We start from the raw sequence: 21935 nt of genomic DNA on the forward strand, positions 1-21935 counted from the left end.
CAAAGCATCATGGCCATTCTCCCCAATGTTCATCACTACTAGATTGAGTGAAGCAGGGAGCTCACGGATCCCATGTCCCACACACAACATGCTAACTAGTTGTAAAGGATACTTGATGGGACATTCAGTGTTGTATTTCCCTTCTTTGTGGCACTTGTAATAACTCCCCACCTTGTACAATGCAGAAGAATCATTAGCGATTTTTTCCTTGTGCTCCTAACTAGGAACCCTGTTTGGTTTCCAAGTTTCTGTGTTTAGCTTTGGAACAGATCTAGCCTTCAATTCTTGTTTGGGACCTGTCTGCTGGAAATACTCCCTCTTTGGCTTAGGCTCATTCTGTTCCAGGCCATTATTAACCCTGTTAGATCACCATTTGTCAGGTAACACTGAAAGTCCTTTTGAATCGGGTAGAGCACTCCTTTCTAAGTCAATTTGTCTCCTTTGGCGAGTTAAGGGCATGAAAGTCTTATGCTGCGATCCCTTTCACCCATTAATTCCAATCACACAACACCGCATCCACTTTACATAAAAGCTCTGAGGGAATTGGGCTAGCTTCAACACAGCCCCTCTGAACAGAGTTTTCTTTAATTCCTGATACTTCTTGTTATCTGTCGAATGCATTCTCCATATGACATTCAGTTCTTCCCTAGGCATGCAACTTATTGCTGCTTTCGAGACTACATTCAACATTTGTGATTTACAAGTGATCTCAAAACTCCCAAGCCATTTCACAATATCTAAATATGTCACATACATATGCATAAGCACTTTTGGAAAATTAGACAGAAGTTCCTCAGATTTGTAGAGGGAATCACACTTCCCCGAACTAGTCCTTTGTGCTGCAAATCTAAGCTTTTCCTTTTCTGAGGGTAACTGCCTCTCTACAATTATCTCTATTTCTCTTTTTTTATTTTATTTTCCTACCTTTCAACTTCTTTTTTTGCCTTTCCTTCTCTTTTTCCCATCTTTCCAACATCTTCTCTTCTTCTTCCTGGTGGGCCAGAATCAGTTTCTTTTTCTTAAACTCTCTGGCCTTCCCTTCTTCCTTATCCTTATCTTTATGAATGGCCAACTAAAGATATCAGATCTTTGACACACTCACAATTTCACTATGGTGATGAATGGGCTTCGATGATGCTTTGTCTCTCCCACCTTGTACTCCAAGGAGGCTAAAAGCCACTCCAGAGAACTCAGTGGAAAATAAAGACACAAAGGGTAGTAGGTCCATATTTAGACAGGAGAAAGGAGAGCAAACACATAAAAGAGAGATCGGCATGAATGGAAGACCATAGGTACAAGGGAAAGATAGGCTTGTATCAAAGTGATGTTAGAGAAACAGAGGGGAGGTAGATCAGAGGAAAATGTATGATGATCAAAAACAGTGAGGAGGGGGATAGGCTCAATCTGGATGAGGGCAGTGGTATACAAATATCAAAAATTGTACTTGTCTCATTGTGTGTTGCAATCAGAAATCTGGGCAAAATTTCCCCACTGCAAGTGAGAAATGGTTTGATATTAGAAAAACCCATAGATCCCTATATCAACTTCCAGGGGCAGGAGACCGCACCTAGGTGGACCTGAAGGTGTGGATCTTTGACGAATGTCACAAGGCATGCCCCCCGTCTAGTACCCTAATTGGCAAGTGACATACTGATCAACCAAGAAATGCTCTCAAATCAGTTTGTATGACTGTGGATTGCATGAGTAGGATTAGGTGGAATGCACTCCGACAAATACACTATGTGAGAAGTTTAGGGATCTAGATTGGTCTAGAGGAAAACCACAAGACCAGCCTTCTGGCACTGTAGGTTGCGGAAACCTTTAGACCAGATCAGAGATGCTCGAGTCATAAAAACTCAAGAGAATCACTTTCCGTTTTTAATCTTGCAAGACGGACCAACTTTAAAGTCATAGACTGGGGTTAGTGCATAGGCAATCTCCCCACCCATCACATCACTGCTCGCTTGAGGTAAAACACACAGTCTAATACAGTATGTGTCACAGAGAGCTCTATGATGAAGCATGCCACTGTAAACAGTAGTGGTGAAAGGTATTTTATAAGAATAAAAATAACATTTCGGGGTGGAACTAGGGAGTCAGGAGTAGATGAAGTGACATTATGCATACTTTGACCTCTGATGACATACAGGATTTTACTACTCGTCCTTTCCTACAATATGTTCCTATTTGATGTGCATTCCTGACAGTTTTTCTAATTGCTCAACCCCAAGGGTAGCAAGTTAATTGTCATCAGTGCCAAAAGGCAAGCCAAGAGTGCAGTTTCTATACTGGATTATGCTTCATTAAAACCCATTCACCAAAACGCAACTGCCCCTCCTGCAGATTATTCGGTGCACATATACATATAATACTGCATGCTTTATACAGACACTCATCATAATCTTGAAGCAATTATTTCAATGTTAATGTGCCTCGAATTTAGGATTGTACTTCAGTTTAATTTGTATCACCTTGTAGAGAACATACATATAATAAAAGGAAAATCGTTGCGATACAAAAAGCCACAACAATTCATTTTAATGAGTCAATGTTATGACAAAGACATTATGCTGGATATTTTTAAAATAATACAATTATCATTGTAAAAAGGAAGAGTAACATCAATGCTGGAGAGCTTTCTGCGAAAAATATATATATAAAAAACATCCTAACATTTTAGCAGCAATGAATTGTTATTATTAGAAATGAAATATCCAATTTGGTTTTATATTTAATGAAATAATGACCAAAAAGTGCCAAGTTTCATAACTTTAAAGTTAACAGTTCTACACTGCCTATCTAATATACATTTTTTGAAAAATAAAACATTCAGTTCATATTAATTTCTAATAAAAAAAGAAGTACCACGAAACAGTTACTCACTGTAACATACATATAACTGGCAAGAATAAGTAAATTCAAGAGTGTCATTGACTTCAATGTAATATTTAAGCATGAGGCAACTAGCCACTTGAAAGTTACAGGATTTAGAATCCTTCAACTTTCCACTGCCACCAAAAATATTATTTTCATTCCAGTTTCTGGAGCGCAGTGTCCGCTCTTCATTTTAGATGCATGTGAATGTCTTCTAGTTGTATCCAAGCAATCACTCACATTCTGGATTGTTTAAGCAACAGGGACACATTGCTTGTCTTCGGGAAAATGCAACACATCTGCATCCAAAGCAAAGTTATAGGCTTTTCTAAAGACACGTGTCTGATATGTCTGCAACCCCACCCTTCGGATTCATCATCTTCCTTCCGTGTGTTGGCTGTACATTGGCCATGTGAGCTCATAAGCTAATTGCTGTATTTACTCTTCCGCTCTCTGGTATTTCAGTGAACAGTCCTTCTAAGGAAATAAACTCCTCTGATTGGCCACAAGAGCAGTCTGACTCTCTCTCCTTTTGGCTCTCTTTTTCCTTTGTCTGATTTTCCAGCACAAAGCGCTAGAACACACCAGAAGCAGTCCAGATGATAAAAGAACAAGTCCAAATACTGAAATAATTGATCCATGGGAATTGAAACTGTATGCAACTGCAGTAACCACCACACCAGCAATGAGAATGACCACTCCGAAGGGGATAGTGCAGCGATAGCAAGAAAGTTCCGCACCTCCTGTGGCTGCAGTTAGCTGAGTTTCACTGACACGAGGAGCTACAGCGGACACCACACAGTCATTGTTGTTGGTTTTCTCCACCATTACTTGCTCCAAGCACTTTGGACCACCAAGAATCTCTTTTATTGGATCTTCAGTCATGTTGAATTTCTTAATGATGGATAAATCCTTAGCAAGGATTTGATTAGGACCCAGAATGTGATGAACTATATAAAAAAAAAATAACATATTAAAGTGAGTATATATATATTTCAGTCACTGCTCACAGAGAGCAACACATTGTATTACAGTGCAATTATATATGTTTTAATTTAAAGATACAATAATGAAATGAAATAATTGTTTAAGGTATGTTATAATTTTATGTTGGAAATATTCCATATTTTCATACATTGCTATGCTGCTTTTATAAAAGAAACTGAATCAAGGACAGCAGAAATACACTCTATGTCCATGAGCACGAGTCAGTGGAAGCAGGGACTCTGGGTGGAATACTGCTACCTCTGCTCTTAAATGGCCCAGTGTTTGTGCAACTGGATTTTCCCTGGTACCACTGCACCAATTTTACAAGTGAGAAAATGTATCCGGTAGAATCACTTTAGGCTTAGGCTGCAAGTGCAACCAGGCCGATTAAAACACTTTCCCCCTCCCCCCACCCCCAGGTGTCTAACCTCTTCTAAGGCACAGGTCTGCCAGGGCACATGCTTCCCTTTAACACCCTCACCACCCCTTGCCCCTGCATCAGCCCACTAACTCACATTTACCAGCTGCTGAGATCAGTAAGCATTTACACCCATGGAATTGGGAATTCCCTTTGGAATTTGAACCAGAAAAACTGCAATTCTTTATTTCAAGGGGATTGACTCATAATAGGTGGATTTAGGTGTGGAAATAATGTCTGCCATTGTAAATTCCTGCTACTCTGTATCTCTGCACCAAAATCTGCCTTAGTCATAATCAAAGCCTATGGGGGAGAAAGAAGGAAATGCAATTAATTTAGAAACAATGAAACAAACTAATATATCTTGAGATGAGCTTCAGGCCAAGCTATTATACACTCAATAAAATAAATATTTGCATATTTGGCAATGCAAATTTCATGCAGATTTTTCAAGGAGAGTATGGAGAATCAAAGAAGTGACTTTTCTCATTTAAACTCCCATTGGAAATGTTGCTGTATTCTACAGAAAAAAAAACAGGGGGAGAGAACTGCACACACCTTTGCAAGAAAATACTGTACTTAAGGACGTAACTTTGATTGGTTTGGTGTAATCCTTTCAGTAGTTATTAAGAAAATAGAGATACATACATGTGTTATGTGTGTTTTGCAGAGTTAACGACTAAGGGGCCGATTTAGAATTATGTATATCCTGTTCATCATATTACAAGTGCCACAGGATATAATGCACTTGTAATATGGCGGACGGTATAGCCGTCATGTTTGCGATGGTGTATCCTACCTGCCAAACTCTTATTCATGCCCACAGAGATATCTGGAGCATTAATCCATGGATGGTCCAAAAATCCAGGTTTGCCAACCCAATTAAAAAAAAAAAAAAACTGATTGACCGAAGGAGCTTGTTTCCCCAGCATCCATTTCGAGTTAAGGAACCCAAATCGTATTTTTGGCCCCAAGAAAATTTGATTGGCTGGCCGATTGGATGGCTGCAACATAGAAAACATTGTTGTAACTGCCCAAAAGCAAGCGACAGCCACCAAACCATTATATTATATATGTATATGTTGCATCCACTGGCCTTATGCGAATCAGGCGACAGAATGTCCAGCATAATTCCTCATGAAGGGCCTATATGTAACACCTATTTTAGCAAAGCTGTGCAGTTCTCAGAGAACTCTGAGCCTGGAAAGTGCGGAACATTAATAAAAGAAACAGAAATGCACACACAATCAGACTTTATTGTATCAGTAACTGTAAGCAAGAGATGCAGTTAATATACACAGGACTCTTTCTACAAAAGAGCGCCTCTGTATACCAGGTACACCCATATCTTAACCCAGACATTGGGTCAAAAGGCTAGTTTGCATCCAAGATAGCCCCAGTAATAGCGTGTAACCCCGTTCACCCAGACATGGCCTGAGTAAGTTGCAGCTCAATGTAATTGACTGAGGATTAATGACCTGGAATGCATACTACTGGATCCGGGTATATAGGTTAGTCATATCTGAGAGATTCTAGCAGCAATACCTTTCATGTCAGTATGCTGAGTAGTAAGAAACAATTTCTATTGGTGTTGTTAGGGTACTATAATGTAGACTTATCTCATGTTGACAGTGTGTCATTGCCTCAATATAATTAAGAGGAAGAAGTATAGCCCAATTTCACTACTATACCATCCATGCTTTGCACTAGGGCAAAGGTCAACTCACTGGTTGCCACCAAAATCAGAGCCATGATAATTATTGTGCTGTTCTAAGCTTCCTCCACATCCACCTTAAAATGGCTAGCAGGGTTTAGATATGGCTTAAACTCAGCTTAGATTAAAATTTGCAATTGTGTCTTTATGATGTGTAGTACAATTAAAAATTCCTGGCTCAAAACAAGTCTCTAATTCTTTACCGCATCAATCAGCCTGTGGTCAGCCTTTCTTTTGAGTTCCCACACCGATGGCCATGCATATGCTGCAAATCCTAACAGTTTGATAAAGAGAAAGGATTTCTCTGCTTGCTGCTTCACTAAATGAATATTTCATCCAACTAATTTCTTCCAAAAAGGTATTGCCATTAGTGAGCTTGTACATTAACTGACTTACAGGCTTCTCTTATGGGTTTTGGTCTTCAAAGATAGACTACATAATACCCCATTTAAATTATATGGGCATGCTTGAAATATATACTTAAGGTGTGGAAAATAGCCTTAAGTTTCATATTGGGGAAGCATTGTTGGAATTCAACACTATCACACCCAAGACAGCAACATAAGTGCAAATTATAATATGAAAATATGTCAACTACAGAGAATATCAAAGCACACATATGCCTGTCTGAGGGTGTACTCAATAGTGTGAGGCCTTTCTGCTTATTTCTTGGGAGGTTGTAAATTAATCAATTCTGGGATGAGTTATATTCATTTCTACAGAATGAACAAATATTCATCACCTATAAACAAAATATTAACCAAAAACATGCACTGCCATTCTGGTAAAAGGATTCCTAAGTATACAGCAGTGAACTTCCACTTGCAGGAGCATGTCATCTAAAAAAGATTTAGAGCATGATACTATATACAAATCTAGAGCCAGTGTAAAGTACTCCATTAGATAGCAAAAAATCATACACAGTGGCCAAACAATCATTTCTACAATATTAAACGTGGTTAATAATTAAAATGTGTTTATAACATTTACATACTTTGCTGCAATTTCTTTGGCTGGTGTCAAATAACTAATAAATATAAATATATAGGGTATACTAATATAATTCAAATCTTAATAGGGTAATCCTTTTTCACAAGGGTTTGTGTCAGCGTTATCAAGCTCACCAGAAAATGCAGATAACGGTCTCTGAACCCAATATTATTATAGTTTGTTGGTCAAATGGTAAATGTCAACAGGAAATGAAATATATCTTGACTTCAATTACTTTATAAATTCCACATCATACTTTTCATCTCAGCTTATCACGGATAAACTAATTGCAATATGAGTGACTTAACAATTGTAAATATAATTTATTATATTAATCAACTGATTATAATAAAACTAGGACGTATGGCATATATCATTTAAAAATAAATGTAACATTAATTTAAAGAATACAACAACTAAAATGTACATGTTGAAGTTACAATAATAGAATTCAGGACAAAAACTTCAAAGTATAACATTCTGCATGTTCCCAACTTATGCAATGATTTACATAAAGTATTTGACTATCTACCACTGTATTACCATCTTATTTTAATTCAGTCTATTACCTTTTGATGATAAACTGCTAATGTGCCAAATGTGCAAATTAAATCACTCCAGTTTACAACAAGCAGATTCAATACATACACCTCCTAATAATAAATACAATTTGCATTCCATCCTCAACAGTGATTTACATGTATTGTTTGACTGTTTGTCAATATATTATGATCTTCTTTAGCTCAGTCTATTACTTCACTTATGTAGTAAAGTGCCAATGTGACATAAGTGCAAAACATATACAATTCATTGCATTGTGGAACTGGTTTTCTTTGCCTCGAACGGCAGATCCGATACTCCATCTGCCCGTGTATTATATTCTTCTTTAGCACAATCTATTACGTCAGTAATGTACTAAAGTGCAAATGTGCCAGATGCACTTACAATTAATTTCATTTGTGCAGGGGGATTTTTTTCTCTAAAAGAAAGTCCAATACTCTGTTGAATAAAATCTATTACTTCCCATTATGTACAGATATTTACGCAGATAATGCTTTAAAGCCTTGATCTAAAAATGTTATCATTATTACTGCGCTGCCTTCTCTCAGCCTAAAACAGTATCTAACAGCATCTGTAGTTGATCTTATTTTAGCATTTCTAAACAGGGATTGTGAATATAAATCTTCAATATAGACAACAATTTGGGGCAGAGACATATAATGTGTGTAAGGAATTCAACATTAGTTCGACAGAGCCGACAAATTGAACTGCCTTAAAGAGCTAGTTTCCATTTCTCTTCAAACTCCCGGATCGGAATATACAATAGTCTTAATCTTAGAAATTTTCTTTTTATATGGCCAGGTAGACTTAGACCTAAATATTCTCACCTCTGTGTAGTATAAATGTCAATTACTTAGTCCATGTGGTTGTATTTTTCAACTTGTGACTGATCCAATGCCCACTTCTTGATCGTAAACGTATTGCAAATTTTGGGGCATATTAACAAGGGCTTTATCTCCGCTTTTTTGGCTTTAAAAGCCAAAGAAGCGGAGATAAAAATATCGCCTTATCAACAACAGGGTGCTAACATGCAAAATCGCATTTTAGCACCCTTTTTCAGTACGCTTCCCTTTGTATCTCTAATGAGATGCAAAGTGGGCGTTCCAGAGCAAAATAATAGGAGAAATGTCGCTAAGCGACATTTCTCCTATTATCAAGCTTCACGCTAACCCTGTTAGAGACAAAAAAAGCATCGCTAACCACGGTTAACGCTGCTTTTTTACGTCTGCTAATTTTCAGATTTAGGCATGTAATCCAATGGGAGGTGGATTACATGGCTAAATCCACCATGGGCTATCAACAAGGATATCCCTATCCTTGTAGTTTTATCGCTGCATTACCAGCGATAAACTACCAAAATGCCGCTATCGCTGGATTTTTTATCACCTAGGCGGTTAGCGTTGTTAATAACGCGATAACCAGGCAATATTATCCAGCGATAGCAGGCATTAAAAAATTTAACGCTAAGCGCCCATAGTGTTAATTTTCCCTGTTCCTTGTTAATATGCCCCTTTGTTTTTCCAAAAGGAGCAGTTCATTTGCCTCAACTCCTGTAGGTTAGGCAATTCATAGGATCCTAGTCCTGTCAATATAGTTTGCAATTCTATATCACTATATATATATTGGTCTCCCAACTCTTCAAATATCAGATGTTTCAGTGAAGATGAGTCTGCCTTGGCAGATTCAATGATTTAATTCATAGAACTCCTGTAGTGCAATGATACCAAGGACTGTGGACCAAGTTCCAATCTCATGATACAGTGAAGGGCTGCCAGCCGTAGATGCAATTAAGTGCATACGCATTTCATAAAACATTTCTCAAAGCTAAAGATGACCTTGTTACTCATTGCTGGGGATGCATATAATAGATATGGAACTAATTTCACTAGTAGTGCTTTGAGTGGTGGGCTAATCGCTTTTCCTCCAAACATATTCATGAAGCTTAGAACAGATTTGGTGATCACGGTTGATTTCAATTTTCTACTGGCTAGATGATTTGACCATGTTAGCTTATTATCAAAATGCACTCCAAGGTATTCATACTGGTCCCCTACTTCAATGGAAGTTTCTCCTAATGTCCACCTTTTTGCTTTTGTTGGCTGTCTAAATGTCACAGCTTTTGTTTTTGACCTATTAGCTATCGGTCCATTCGCTGCAATGTAGTTGTGACTTAACAATAGAGGATAAAGAATTTCTATATAGAAAACCTCACATACAAATTCCTACTTCACAACTGCTGCATAAGCAACATAATCTACCTGATTCTGTGACCATGCCACTTGGGATACACAGGAAATATCAGTAAGGGAATATGAATGAGAATGTATAAACACAGTTCTCCCTTTAGGATGAAAATCTGGATTCCCTCAGTAAAGCATTTAGGGGTGAATAATCTCAACTGGCTAGTTCTAGGGAATATTGATCAGAGTATGAGGGTCAATGAATTTTGACTACTATATAAACAACGACCGATATTACCACTTTTAACATGTAATTAAAGCGTTTGTATGATAGGGTTGTTTGGAACATGGTTATAAGCATTTACATAATTTGTATCCTTGGGTGTGTTAATTCATTATACATCTCAAGAACTTGAGAAGTTTCTACAGTTTCAATGCAAGTATATCTAGAACACGTTTACATGTTTTTTAACGTTTTGTTTTTTATTTCTTGCTCTATGGTACTTATCAATGGATAACAAAAAATAAACTGTTCCCCTCTTTTTGTGACAACTAGAGACACTTCCCTACAAGTCCTTCTTCCTACCTTTCTGATTTTGTTCTAATACTGGAATTCGGCAGTCTGACTAGCAGTCAATATTCTAACATTCTCTTATCTGTGGCTGTTGTTACACTGACAAGCATATTGCAGCCATCAGGTGTGGGTTGTTTTCACTGCATTTATAAAACACACAGCTGAAGATGAGCAGTAGCAACTTGATCAAAGTTATTTTGTTGTAAACATTCTTTAGACTCGCTCTTAGCTGACTTATTTAGTCCACACCTCGCACGGCTCTAGCAAGATACAAATAGATACTTCCGCCATACCAAATTGTTTTTTTTTTCAATAACCTCCTTAACTCCTCGAAGTTGTTAGACAACTTCCAAGACAAATGCAAAAATCCTTTTAAAACTACATACATCAGATCCACCAGCACTTGTAATATTACACAGGTCTAACCATTGGTTTACTCTGTAGATTGAATACTTCAAAAGTGAAATTGCGTTTATTTGATAATGCAGTTAATATTTCTCCTTTTACCATTTAACATGCTTAAGCTTTCAGAACTGACAAATCGCCACCATATTTGTACATTCACTAAGGAGCTGACTCTTAAGTACTTATACGCATTTTTTAGTGATATTTGAACCAGATGATAGTATTGAACAAAAATGTCATCATAAATTTGAGGATTATATCATGTATTCAATCAGATGGAGAGTAAACGACAATGAAAGGTCACAGTTATAGACAAGGACAACTGATATCAAAGAAGGGATGAGAAAAACAAGTGAGGCGAATGACCACATGTTAGTGATTCATTTGTTAGGAAGATCGCTGAACAAAGAAGAAATGTATGTGTTACAGTGGGGATTGGCATTAAGACAGACTCGAAATGTAAACCTTACTGACTTTCAGACAGGCTTCTTATAACCACATGAAATTAAGACAGTACAGACTATATGACTCAAAACCACCACAGGCAACTCCATAGTCGTTTTCATTAACGGCTGGTTTTACAATTCAGATTCTGAAAACTTTAGTTTTCCTGCTCGAAATAAATTAAAAGGAAGATTATTGTACTAACCTTACTACTGAACATATAAGCCATAATGAGTGCAGAATAAACATTAAAAGTCTAGAGAGTTGGTTTAGAAATAAGTTTTCCTTTTCTGCACAGAGGCAGAATGACCTAATTAAATGTTTTTTTTTAAAAGTGGAATCACTGCATTGGGTCCTTATCAGATAATCATACGAGCAAGGGTCACAAATATAACAATCTAACTACACTACTGTTCAATATTTCGTGTAGGTCAGGATCACTCAATATGCATCAATCTCTCTGATAGGGGAAGGAATGTATATTTTACCAGTTCATGTGCATTTTGAGGAGTAACAATAGGAGTCAAATTTAATTTTTGGCTTTACAACTAAAGCTCGGGGAATTAATATTATTCAGAAATTAAACTGAGTCATCACAATAATAAACTAGCAAACAGAATAGAAGAGGTGCTATAGGTCCAATAGTAAGATGTGCTATAGGTCCAGCTCTCACTGCAGTCAGTAGCACATTAATCCTCACCCTGTTTCATGAGTTGATACCCTTTCCCTGCACACATAATGTAAGGTTCGATATCATTTATATGAACTGCTTAGCCTTTTTAAATTAATTGAGTATATGACAAGCATCCTAAGGCACTTTATTTTAAGATGATGCATTACATTTAAACAAGACTTTTGAAATTTGCATGGATTTGCAAAGTCTTTGACTGTTCAAAACTGGAAAATAGGGAATCAAAAGTATGCCAGACAGAAGGAAAAAATCCCCATGCCTCTCTTGGCCTGTTGACCCAAAGGACTCAATATTGATGAAGGACTGTACTAATTTCTATAATGCGTCCTTGAACTCTTCAGGTCACAATAAACACAATGTTGTAGATGGTTTTATAATATTATAATGACATTTATGTTTTTAACTATATGGAAACAGTTTTTGATACCTCTAGTTAGGAATATTTATTCGTAGCAATTTATGGGTGAAATCATTCACATTAATTCTAGATGTGGTATTGTTTTATTGAAGCAAATTAGCAATGCAATATATGTTGATTCCGAAGAGACTGATTCTCATATCTGGTTTCAATTACTTAATAATGCAGATATATGATACCCTAGTGTGATGTTTCCTACCTTCAGAAAGCCAGTGGAAGAAAATGAAATGTCAGTGACCTTGTTTTAAATGTTTTTTTTATTAAATAAAAGAACACAGATATGTTTCACCAAGATTGGTGTAATATTTTTTGCTCGCTCTGCGACCCCTTCATAATTCAATATTTTGTGAGACAAGCTTTTATTACATAGGTTAGCTCGCAAAATTAAATAGTGCTCGCACAAAGTTGATATATCATTAGCACTCACTTTTTGAGGCCATTTCTACAGAACATCTGGACTATAATGAGCAGTAGAATCAATAACAACATTTATATCACAATTTATCCTTGCCGCACAGTTTGAGTGTTACTCTGCAAGAATAGGAAATCATTTTCCTAGTTCCTCATTTTGATGGTATAAATCCTCTCAACAAAAGCAACATAAGGTACGGATATTACATTTGATGAGCTCAAAATATATAGACATAAGGACATCATTACTGTCTGTTTGTGGCACTGGAGTTCGCATAAGATAAGTTTCATTAAGGAATGTTTTCCGTAGTATTTTCAGAAATGTGAGGAATCCATGGTGTATCCTTGGTAGCCTGACAGGAACAACAAGGCTGTTCTTAGAGAAAATGCACGTGGCACATATGCAAAAATTAATTAAACAATAATGCAGTCAAAAAAATAATAAACTTAAAAGGAGCAAGGCATTCTCAGAAAATATGATATGTAATATAATTGTGCAACTATGCCCAAAATACCTGTTCTGTCAAGTAATAAGATTCCCAGACAGCTTTCTACTCGTGCTGCAAAGCACTGTTCTTCATTTCTTGGATACATGCACTATGCCATCAAAACTATCCCAGAGATCCTTGGAAATAATATTCCTTGATTGCCTGGGCTTAGCTCTCCGCTACTTCCAACACTGTCACTGGTGCTCCCAGTTCAAGCCATAGCATGCTACAAAAGAGGATCTCTTGCGCTGAGCCACCACTTGGTTGGGGGCATATTAGCTGCCCCCAGTCAGTCCACTAGCATTTCTTCACCTTCCACCCAGCAAGCCCATCATTTAAAATGGTAATTGGCATTTGGAGTCCACAAAAATGGAAATGGTATGTGATCACAGACATAATTGTGTACGCCTTTTGGAATGCCATGTAGCCAATTTCAGGCACAATATAGTTCCAAAAACTGCTTTGAAGGAAGTAGGCAACTTAACATTAACTTTTGTACTGGTCTTTTCAGTCCAGGTCAGCTCATCATACACATTTCCTTTCAGCAGCACTTTCAGGGTGAATGTTACAACTTAATACTGCTAGGGAAAATAAGCTGTCCAATTTTATATTTTAGTAAAAGGGACAGATATACTTCACATGCACTTCTTTTTCTATATTCTATCTAGCCCTGCATCAGTTCTTCTCAGAGTGACTGGTGTGGAAATGTTGAAATAATAATGACCATCCTTTTAAAAAAGAGCACAAATAGCACTGACTGTTTAGGAAGTCACATCCACTGTAGGGGTTAAATAGATAAGGACATGCCTAGATTAGGATGATACAGGGGCAACACCCCCACCATGCCTTCACCCAAGGAGTACAACCCATCAGAGCTGCACGTATCCCAATCCTGAATGCCTCTATTTCATCAGCAACCTTTCTGGGCACCTGGAAACATTCCACAGTACTCCCTCTGATCAAAAAGCTCTCTGCTGACCCAGCAACGCTTGCAAATTACAGACCGTGCTACCATACCCAGCTTTAGTCTTGGAGAAACTTATCAACATAGGCCTTATCAACCGTATTAATGACCACCAACTCCTCAACACCACACAATCTGGCTTCAGACCTAACAGAATAGAAATAGCTCTTATTGCGCTATTGGCGAAATCCACTAAATCCTAAGCAGAGGTAACATGGCTGTCCTCATCCTCCTGGACATTTGAACGGCATTCAACCCAGTAGCCCACCAGCCTACAGGAGATTAGAATCAAAGGACCCGCTCTCCACTAGACCTCCTCCTTGCTTTGCTAAGACTTTGCCCCATTCTAGCTTGGCATGAATGGCACAGCGCTAATTCTTTGCTCAAGAACGTTGCCAGAAAAACAACATTTGAGATGAGCAGTTTCAGAGTGTTGGTGGTGTTGTAGTGTGCTGCTTTCCACCAAAACATGGGAACTACCCTGAGTTCCCACATATATGCATTTTGCTCCAAATTTCACTTACAATTTTAGCTGGTGCTATATATTTACATATGTCAGCAGAGCAGGGTAAGCTGTTCAATTTAGTATACTCACTCAATCTCATGCAACCTTGTTACCCAAAGCCTTGTGTAAGAAAAAACAAAAAAACAAAACCAATTCTAATTCTCTTTTAGGTCTTATCTAAATGCAGCATTCGATGTTTCGCTAGCCACATGCAATCAGCCAATTTAACATATAAAAACACATACACATACACATACATAGAGGCACTTTGGGCCATTCCTCTTCAATCATTGGTCTGCTCAGATGTCATTTACAGTTTGATTCTGCCCACCTCAGAGTATAGCATAGTGCAATGGGTGTGCACACTGCAGCCACTGGCTCTATTGCACTGTGAGTGAAAGCTGTTTTCCTCAGCACATGTGAACAAATGCCTTAAAATAAAGTGAACTTCACGGCCAGGGCTAGAGGGGGTCAATACTGTACTCTGACAATATTTTTCTTTCCATCTTCTATCTTTTTCATTTTTTAGTCACCATTTTGTGTTCAAATTGTGTCCTCATATTTTCTTTGAAGTACATTAAAATTAACAAGAGGTTTCTATTCCACAAGAATCCATACTTTGCTCTTACCATAAAATGTAATGGTTTTATTTTTTGTTATTTACAATTATTATTATAAATATATAGCCTCCATATTTAGATGGCTGCATTGTTTTTTTTTATTTGTTTGTTGCATATGCCTGCAAGAAACAAACAAGCATTGTCAAAGCCAATATGTTTGGCATCTGCTTGCAGCTTTTCGACTTGGCTTTGCCAGTGCTTGTTTTCTTTTGTCATGGTTTTTCTAAACCCAAATGGATTTACTTACACAAATAACACAACTAAATACCATCAATGAACGCATTCAATTTACCCATGAAACTGATTACAACCACATCACTTTCCTGGATGTTGACATCACTATACGCAACAACCAATTAATCACATCTGTATTCACCAAATCTACTGACCGCAACAACCTATTACACTTTTCGAGCTTTCATCAAAAATCACTAAAAAAACATCTTCCATATTCCCAACTTCTGAGGATTAAACGCATTTCATCTACGGAAGAGATTTATCAAGAACAGAGCCGTTTACTGATTGCCAAATTTAAGAAGAGAGCTTACCCTGATCCCATCTTACAAGAAGCTGTCAAAAGAGCAGAAACAAAAAACCGCATAGATCTACTACAAACACAAATTCCCAAAGTCACTAAAGATGCACGATCAGTCTATGTGTCCAAATACTCCAAACAAAGCCATAAAATCAAAACAACCATTCGCAAATTTTGGCCACTTTTACAATCTGAACCTGACTTCAAAGGTATTTTTGATGAATTACCAATTTTCGCTTACCAAAGAACACACAATTTACAGCAACTCCTAAACAAGAGCCCTCCGGATTCCGAGACAATACACAAAGGAACCATCCCTTGTTTGAATTGTGGTGGCTGCAACAACATCATTAAGGGTACGACACTCATGCATCCCTCTAAAGGAACTCCTATTAAACTCAGAGTTACAGCCACTTGTGACAGCAGTAACATTGTGTATCTACTGAAATGCCCATGCGGACTCCCGTACGTGGGCAAAACAGAAAGAAAAATGAAAACCAGGCTCATCGAGCACAAAAGTAATATACGAACTAAGAATATGAAATCCGTTGTTGCAAGACATTTTACGGAAAACAATCACAATTGCAGTCAATTGAGATTCTTGATCTTAGAACAAGTCAAAATCCAAAGAGGGAAAGACAATGGAGCTTTTCTGTTACAACGTGAACTCTTTTGGATAAATAGATTGAACTCTATTTACCCGCATGGTCTTAATGAACGCTTGGAATTCAGTTGTTTTCTGTAATTATCTCCTTATGGTATCATGTGTACATCTGTATTATTATGTTTTCCTATGATATTTCTCTCATCTAACATATGTCTTTTTACCCCTCTTTTTTATTGAAACTGTTTTTCTTTTCTTTAATATTTTTCTTTCCTGTTTTTCTGTTTCACCTTTCTTTGTTATTTTTTCATACATTATCTTTTCAGTGTAAATTTCTGGTTACTCTCTCACGCACGTTAGTCTTTCTTCCAGCTTCTTCTATCACATGACTTGTTTTTCGTAGTTCACTCGGTTTTCTACTTCCGGGTTCACGATATTAAGTACGGGGCACCATGATGCATGTTTTCACCCATTTGGAAGAGGTTTCGACACACCCACATCCTTGGCGCCATTCAGGTAATTCAAACTGGTCGTTTCCCACATCTTTGCTAAACTTTCCCCACTCTCCGATTACCACGCTCGGTTTATCATCACGGGTTTTAAATGTTTCCGAGATTTGGTTTCACGGAACGCACTGGTGTCATTTTTTCAACTTTTTCAACTTTATTGACCCCACGAGCATTAACACTCCAGTTTTCTTCTTTTATACGCTTTGTACACTACCAGCTCTGGTCCTCTAACCAACACGGATTCAATGTTAGCTCTCTTTGGTTACCAGTTCACCATCGTAACTCAATTCCTTTCCAACACGCTGATATTTATGTCACCTTACTTATACAGTATAGACATCACGGTTATCGAAGTGTTTACTGTTTTACTGATGTCTGTATACATCCTGGACTCTAGCCTTATGTCCTCCTTATTTTCTTTTGTAGAATTCCCCCTGACGAAGGGCAAGTCCCGAAATGCATCGGGGATATTTCAAAAAATGGCTTGTTAAAACCATGGATTTAATTTAATGAACCGAACCTACTTTTGTTTGTATGAGCACCATCATACTATTGGATCAGTCATATGAAAAGAATATGAATTAAAACAAAGAAAGAATCATACCACATCGTTTGTATCACTTTTTAAACAGCGGTTTTTCCGCAATTGAGTGCTAATGTGAGGACGTCTTTCCCGTAGACGCATTCAGACATTGAAAGCTGTTTTCCTCAGCACATGTGAACAAATGCCTTAAAATAAAGTGAACTTCACGGCCAGGGCTAGAGGGGGTCAATACTGTACTCTGACAATATTTTTCTTTCCATCTTCTATCTTTTTCATTTTTTAGTCACCATTTTGTGTTCAAATTGTGTCCTCATATTTTCTTTGAAGTACATTAAAATTAACAAGAGGTTTCTATTCCACAAGAATCCATACTTTGCTCTTACCATAAAATGTAATGGTTTTATTTTTTGTTATTTACAATTATTATTATAAATATATAGCCTCCATATTTAGATGGCTGCATTGTTTTTTTTTATTTGTTTGTTGCATATGCCTGCAAGAAACAAACAAGCATTGTCAAAGCCAATATGTTTGGCATCTGCTTGCAGCTTTTCGACTTGGCTTTGCCAGTGCTTGTTTTCTTTTGTCATGGTTTTTCTAAACTTCATTTTTGGGGTGGTGCTGGGCCCTTGTAACTCTAAAAAAAGAAAATTTACTACAAACAAAAATATTCTTGGCCTCACAAACCATTGCAATAGTAGTCTATGCCACTTAATGGAACTACCTTTTTTTAGGTCTCGCCTGGCGTCAGCAGCGCGCATGGGCTGTCCTCGCCATACGAGGGCCTCTTAGAATCAATACGGTTTTCCATGTCGTGTCTCTGCTCCGCCTGTAATTCCTATTGGTGCGTGTCATTTTGAGTCACCAATTATGCAAAACGGGGTGTTAGGATTGTCCCGGAGGCTTTTTCGTCCCTCCTACTTACCACCGTGTCAACTTTTTTCCACGCCCACCCGGACTGGATCTTTTACTGGCAGCGTGACACAGTGTCTTTTAAGTAGCCGCAAAGCACTTTTTTCTTGGATTAGGGCAAGTTTTAGGCCACTGGGAACAATGGGCAAGGGGGCAAGGTCAGGGCAGCAGTAGGAAAAACTGCACGACGAGGGGGCCGGAGCAGGGACACCGTTGGTCATTGCCGCTGCGTGCAATCTACACTTAAAGCACCGGAGTTATTGAAGGGAGGGGGGTTAGGGGTGTCCATCCCCCATCTACCTTTACTCTAAAACTCACCCCCTAGCCTCTTGCAATCCCGCCGTAACCTGCTACCTTCATACAGATGCACACTGGGATCGCGCACCCCCGCATGCTTTTCTGTTGTTGTAGCACAGGGCTATGTGCTGTTTATTACCAAGGTGTGCCTGGTCCATTCTGATCAAGCAGTATGAAGTGCTATAAATTGGTGGCGATTTATTGAACACCCAGTGCTTCTCTCGCCTGCACGGCCGCCTGTTTCATGTATACAGCAGGTGCAGCGCTGTGCCTCGGGGCAGGAGGCTACCCACGTCTTGTTTGCCAATACTGTTTTATTTACAGAATAGCTCCCTGAGTGGTTCACCACAAACTTTAGGTGTGGGTTGCATGAGAGGGGGGTTGTGCGGGGAGAGGAGGAAGGGGGTTGTGCCTTAACCGCCACAAGCCAATGCTCAAACTACTTTTATGTCGAAGAAACATTGACCCATTCTGTACACACGGCTAGGGTTCCCACCTGGTCAGTTTTATGCCCTTATAAGAGAAATCCCCTAAAGCCAGTGTTTGCCCTTACCAGTACACACTTTAAACATGTAAAAAGAGAACGCTATAAAATGTTTTCTACAGCTGTACACTTTTATGTAGTTGTTTGTTGTATGCAGGGGCTGAGTCAGCACAGCCACTCCACTGAATCACGCTTCACTTTGATATCAGGGCAGGCCACAGAAATGGCTCTGGAGGGGGGCAGTAGTGTAACCCGAGAGCAGGCAGGGTCTCCAGCGCACCCTTCGCTAATCCAGGCAGGATGGCCGTAACTGGTACCAGCTGGGCCGGTGCTCCCCTCCACCCATTTCAGGGGCACAATACGCAGTTTTAAGGGAAGGAACGGGCTCTCTATTATAGGAAGGAGTGTAAAAAGTGAAAGTAATTGGAGCAAAGCCCCTGAGAACAACCGGGAAAAAGGGCTTGGGTTTCGTGGGGGATTTAAAGGTGTGCTGATGCAGAACACGTGCAGGGTGTTACTGGCTTATGCTGAAGGAGGAGGTTGGTGAGCAGAGAGCAATATGTGCTTCAAATCTATATTTCTCCGCACTAAAAAGCCCAGACTGGCTGAAAGCATCCCCCATAACATGCATCCAAAATTAGCGCAATGCAGTTAACTCAATGAGCTTTGAGCTAATGAGAGTTCAACAAATATCAGTAAAGTAGAGCTTTGTCATGAATGCTCCAGTCACCCACTTAAACCACCTAAAGGTCATCTTTATCACTAGATACTCAACAAACTGTGGGAATTACCTCCCATCGTCTGCAGGTTACACAGAATTCCAACCAATCATATAGTCGCATCCGCGGGTCTCGAACAAGCCACCTACAGCGTACACACACACCTATGTACTACACACGCTTAACCCAGTCAGTTATCTCACAGGAAGACTTGTGATCCGGAAGTCTCACAGTGATCTCCGCAGCAGGTTTGGGAAAAAATACAGTCTTCGTCCAGTCATGATCACATGAGGTTTTGGTTTCTGTGCCAGTATGGGTTGCAGAAAGTCCCATGATCATGTCAAGGCAGAGAGGCATGTGCCCATCTGTACCCAGGTCAGACTATAACGTAGGCAGCCCTCACGCAACCCCACAGGGCATGAGGCAGCCAGGCTGGAGGCCCAACAGACAGGCAGCAGTATGGGAAGAGGGACAGCAAACAAGCAAGACTGGAGGGCTTGAAGAAAGGACAGAGAAAAAGGAAGTAGGGAAAGCTGGCGGGAACACTACTAGCAATGCAAGTTGGAAAGAATGGACGGAAGACGGAAGATGGATAAACTAAGCAAAACGAAAGTAAGGCAGGGAGGAAAAAAGTGGAAGCAAGAAGGCAGGTGGGGAGACAACAGATGGGTAAAAGGAAGGAATGAAGGATAATGAAGGATAATAGCAAAGAAGGGTGGCAGGAAAGACAAGCTTTGAAAAGGCAATAGGTCTCACCTTTGATTAAGTTAAAGCCATTTGCTTTGCTAATGGTATTGATTAGCAAAGCAAATGGCTTTAACTTACTGAAAGGCGAGACCTATTGCATTTTTAATGCTTGCTGTTTGGTTGCCGATGTGCTCCTTGTGAAAGATTAGAATGCTACCACTCACCAAAAAGTTAGCCAAAGACTGAATTGAGCCGACTCACTGCTCCATGCCCTATGCTGTAGTAGGCAGAAGAAAAATTAGACTGACATAACAAGAGACCAAAGGATGAAGGGGGCTAGCTGAAAGCCCCTTTAGGTAAGCACATCATATACATAATAGAGTAAAATCAAAAAGGTATAGGTAATTGCCAGACTTAATACCCATTACACCAGCTTGCCAAGACTGGACAAGTTGGCTTTACCAATGCTGATTATATAATATATCCCAACTCCTCCTAGGATGTTACTACAGCGGATGTATGTGAAACACCGTTTTGAAAGGGATACAATCTGAGAAAGCATCTATGCAGATGGTTAATCTACTAGGGATTCTCATCCTCACACACTTCGCATTGGAAATAATTTTAATGAAGTTTGACTACAAGTGCACCCAAGCCATGGACATCTGTTAAAATAAAGAATACTCTATTGCCATAAAACATAATCATGAGTATTTACAATATGGCATGCTCTCTTTTATCACTTTGTGTTTGTTTAATTCTGCACTCAGGCATGTACCAGTCCCAGTTCAGTTAAGTTAGTTACATTCAAAAGAGGGCAGAGATACACTGTATTTTTCCTTAATAGGCTAAGTACAAGCATTCTGGCACAGTACAGTGTTTGCAAGATTTAATAATAGGTCCTTCAGGGCATGTTGCTCAACAGCCTGTACATGTTAAAGTTTTATATTTAATTTTTTAATTAGGAGTCACCAATTATGCGAAACGGGGTGTTAGGATTGTCCCGGAGGCTTTTTCGTCCCTCCTACTTACCACCGTGTCAACTTTTTTCCACGCCCACCCTGTTGAAAACTAAAACAGCGATATGATTAAGCATTCACTAAAGACATGAATTCTCTTTAGTTAAAACATGTTTTTTGTCTTATGTTGACTAATGTCCGGACTCCATTTTGTATTGTCATGTCTCCACGTGCTTTGCACGAGAAGAGTCCTACCTCTTTGCTAGTTGCTCTTGTAATCTGCCTAGTAACAGTCTATAAATAGCTCCTTTGTCCGTCTGGCGCATGTCCAGACTTGACCACATCTGTTATCAGTTAGTCCTTGTTTGACCATGTTTTCGCGGGCTTAGGAAATTGTTAACTCCGCCCATATATTGATCCTGTATCGAAAATGTCCATAAA

General features: G+C 38.8%; 1 protein-coding gene across 3 annotated transcripts in view; it reads right to left on the bottom strand.

Moving 5' to 3' along the window:
- Positions 1–2427: 2427 nt before the first annotated feature.
- Positions 2428–21935, bottom strand: part of TMEM100 (transmembrane protein 100) — a 123895-nt gene continuing 104387 nt past the window's right edge. For all 3 annotated transcript variants that reach the window (XM_085617174.1, XM_085617172.1, XM_085617175.1), the window contains exon 4: positions 2428–3824. In XM_085617174.1, coding sequence (XP_085473300.1) covers positions 3352–3824 — 473 coding nt within the window. In that variant the 3' untranslated portion in view covers positions 2428–3351. The remainder of the gene's footprint in view (positions 3825–21935) is intronic.

The sequence above is a fragment of the Triturus cristatus genome, chromosome 7 (genome assembly GCF_964204655.1).
Source record: "Triturus cristatus chromosome 7, aTriCri1.1, whole genome shotgun sequence".
Lineage (NCBI taxonomy): Eukaryota > Metazoa > Chordata > Amphibia > Caudata > Salamandridae > Triturus > Triturus cristatus.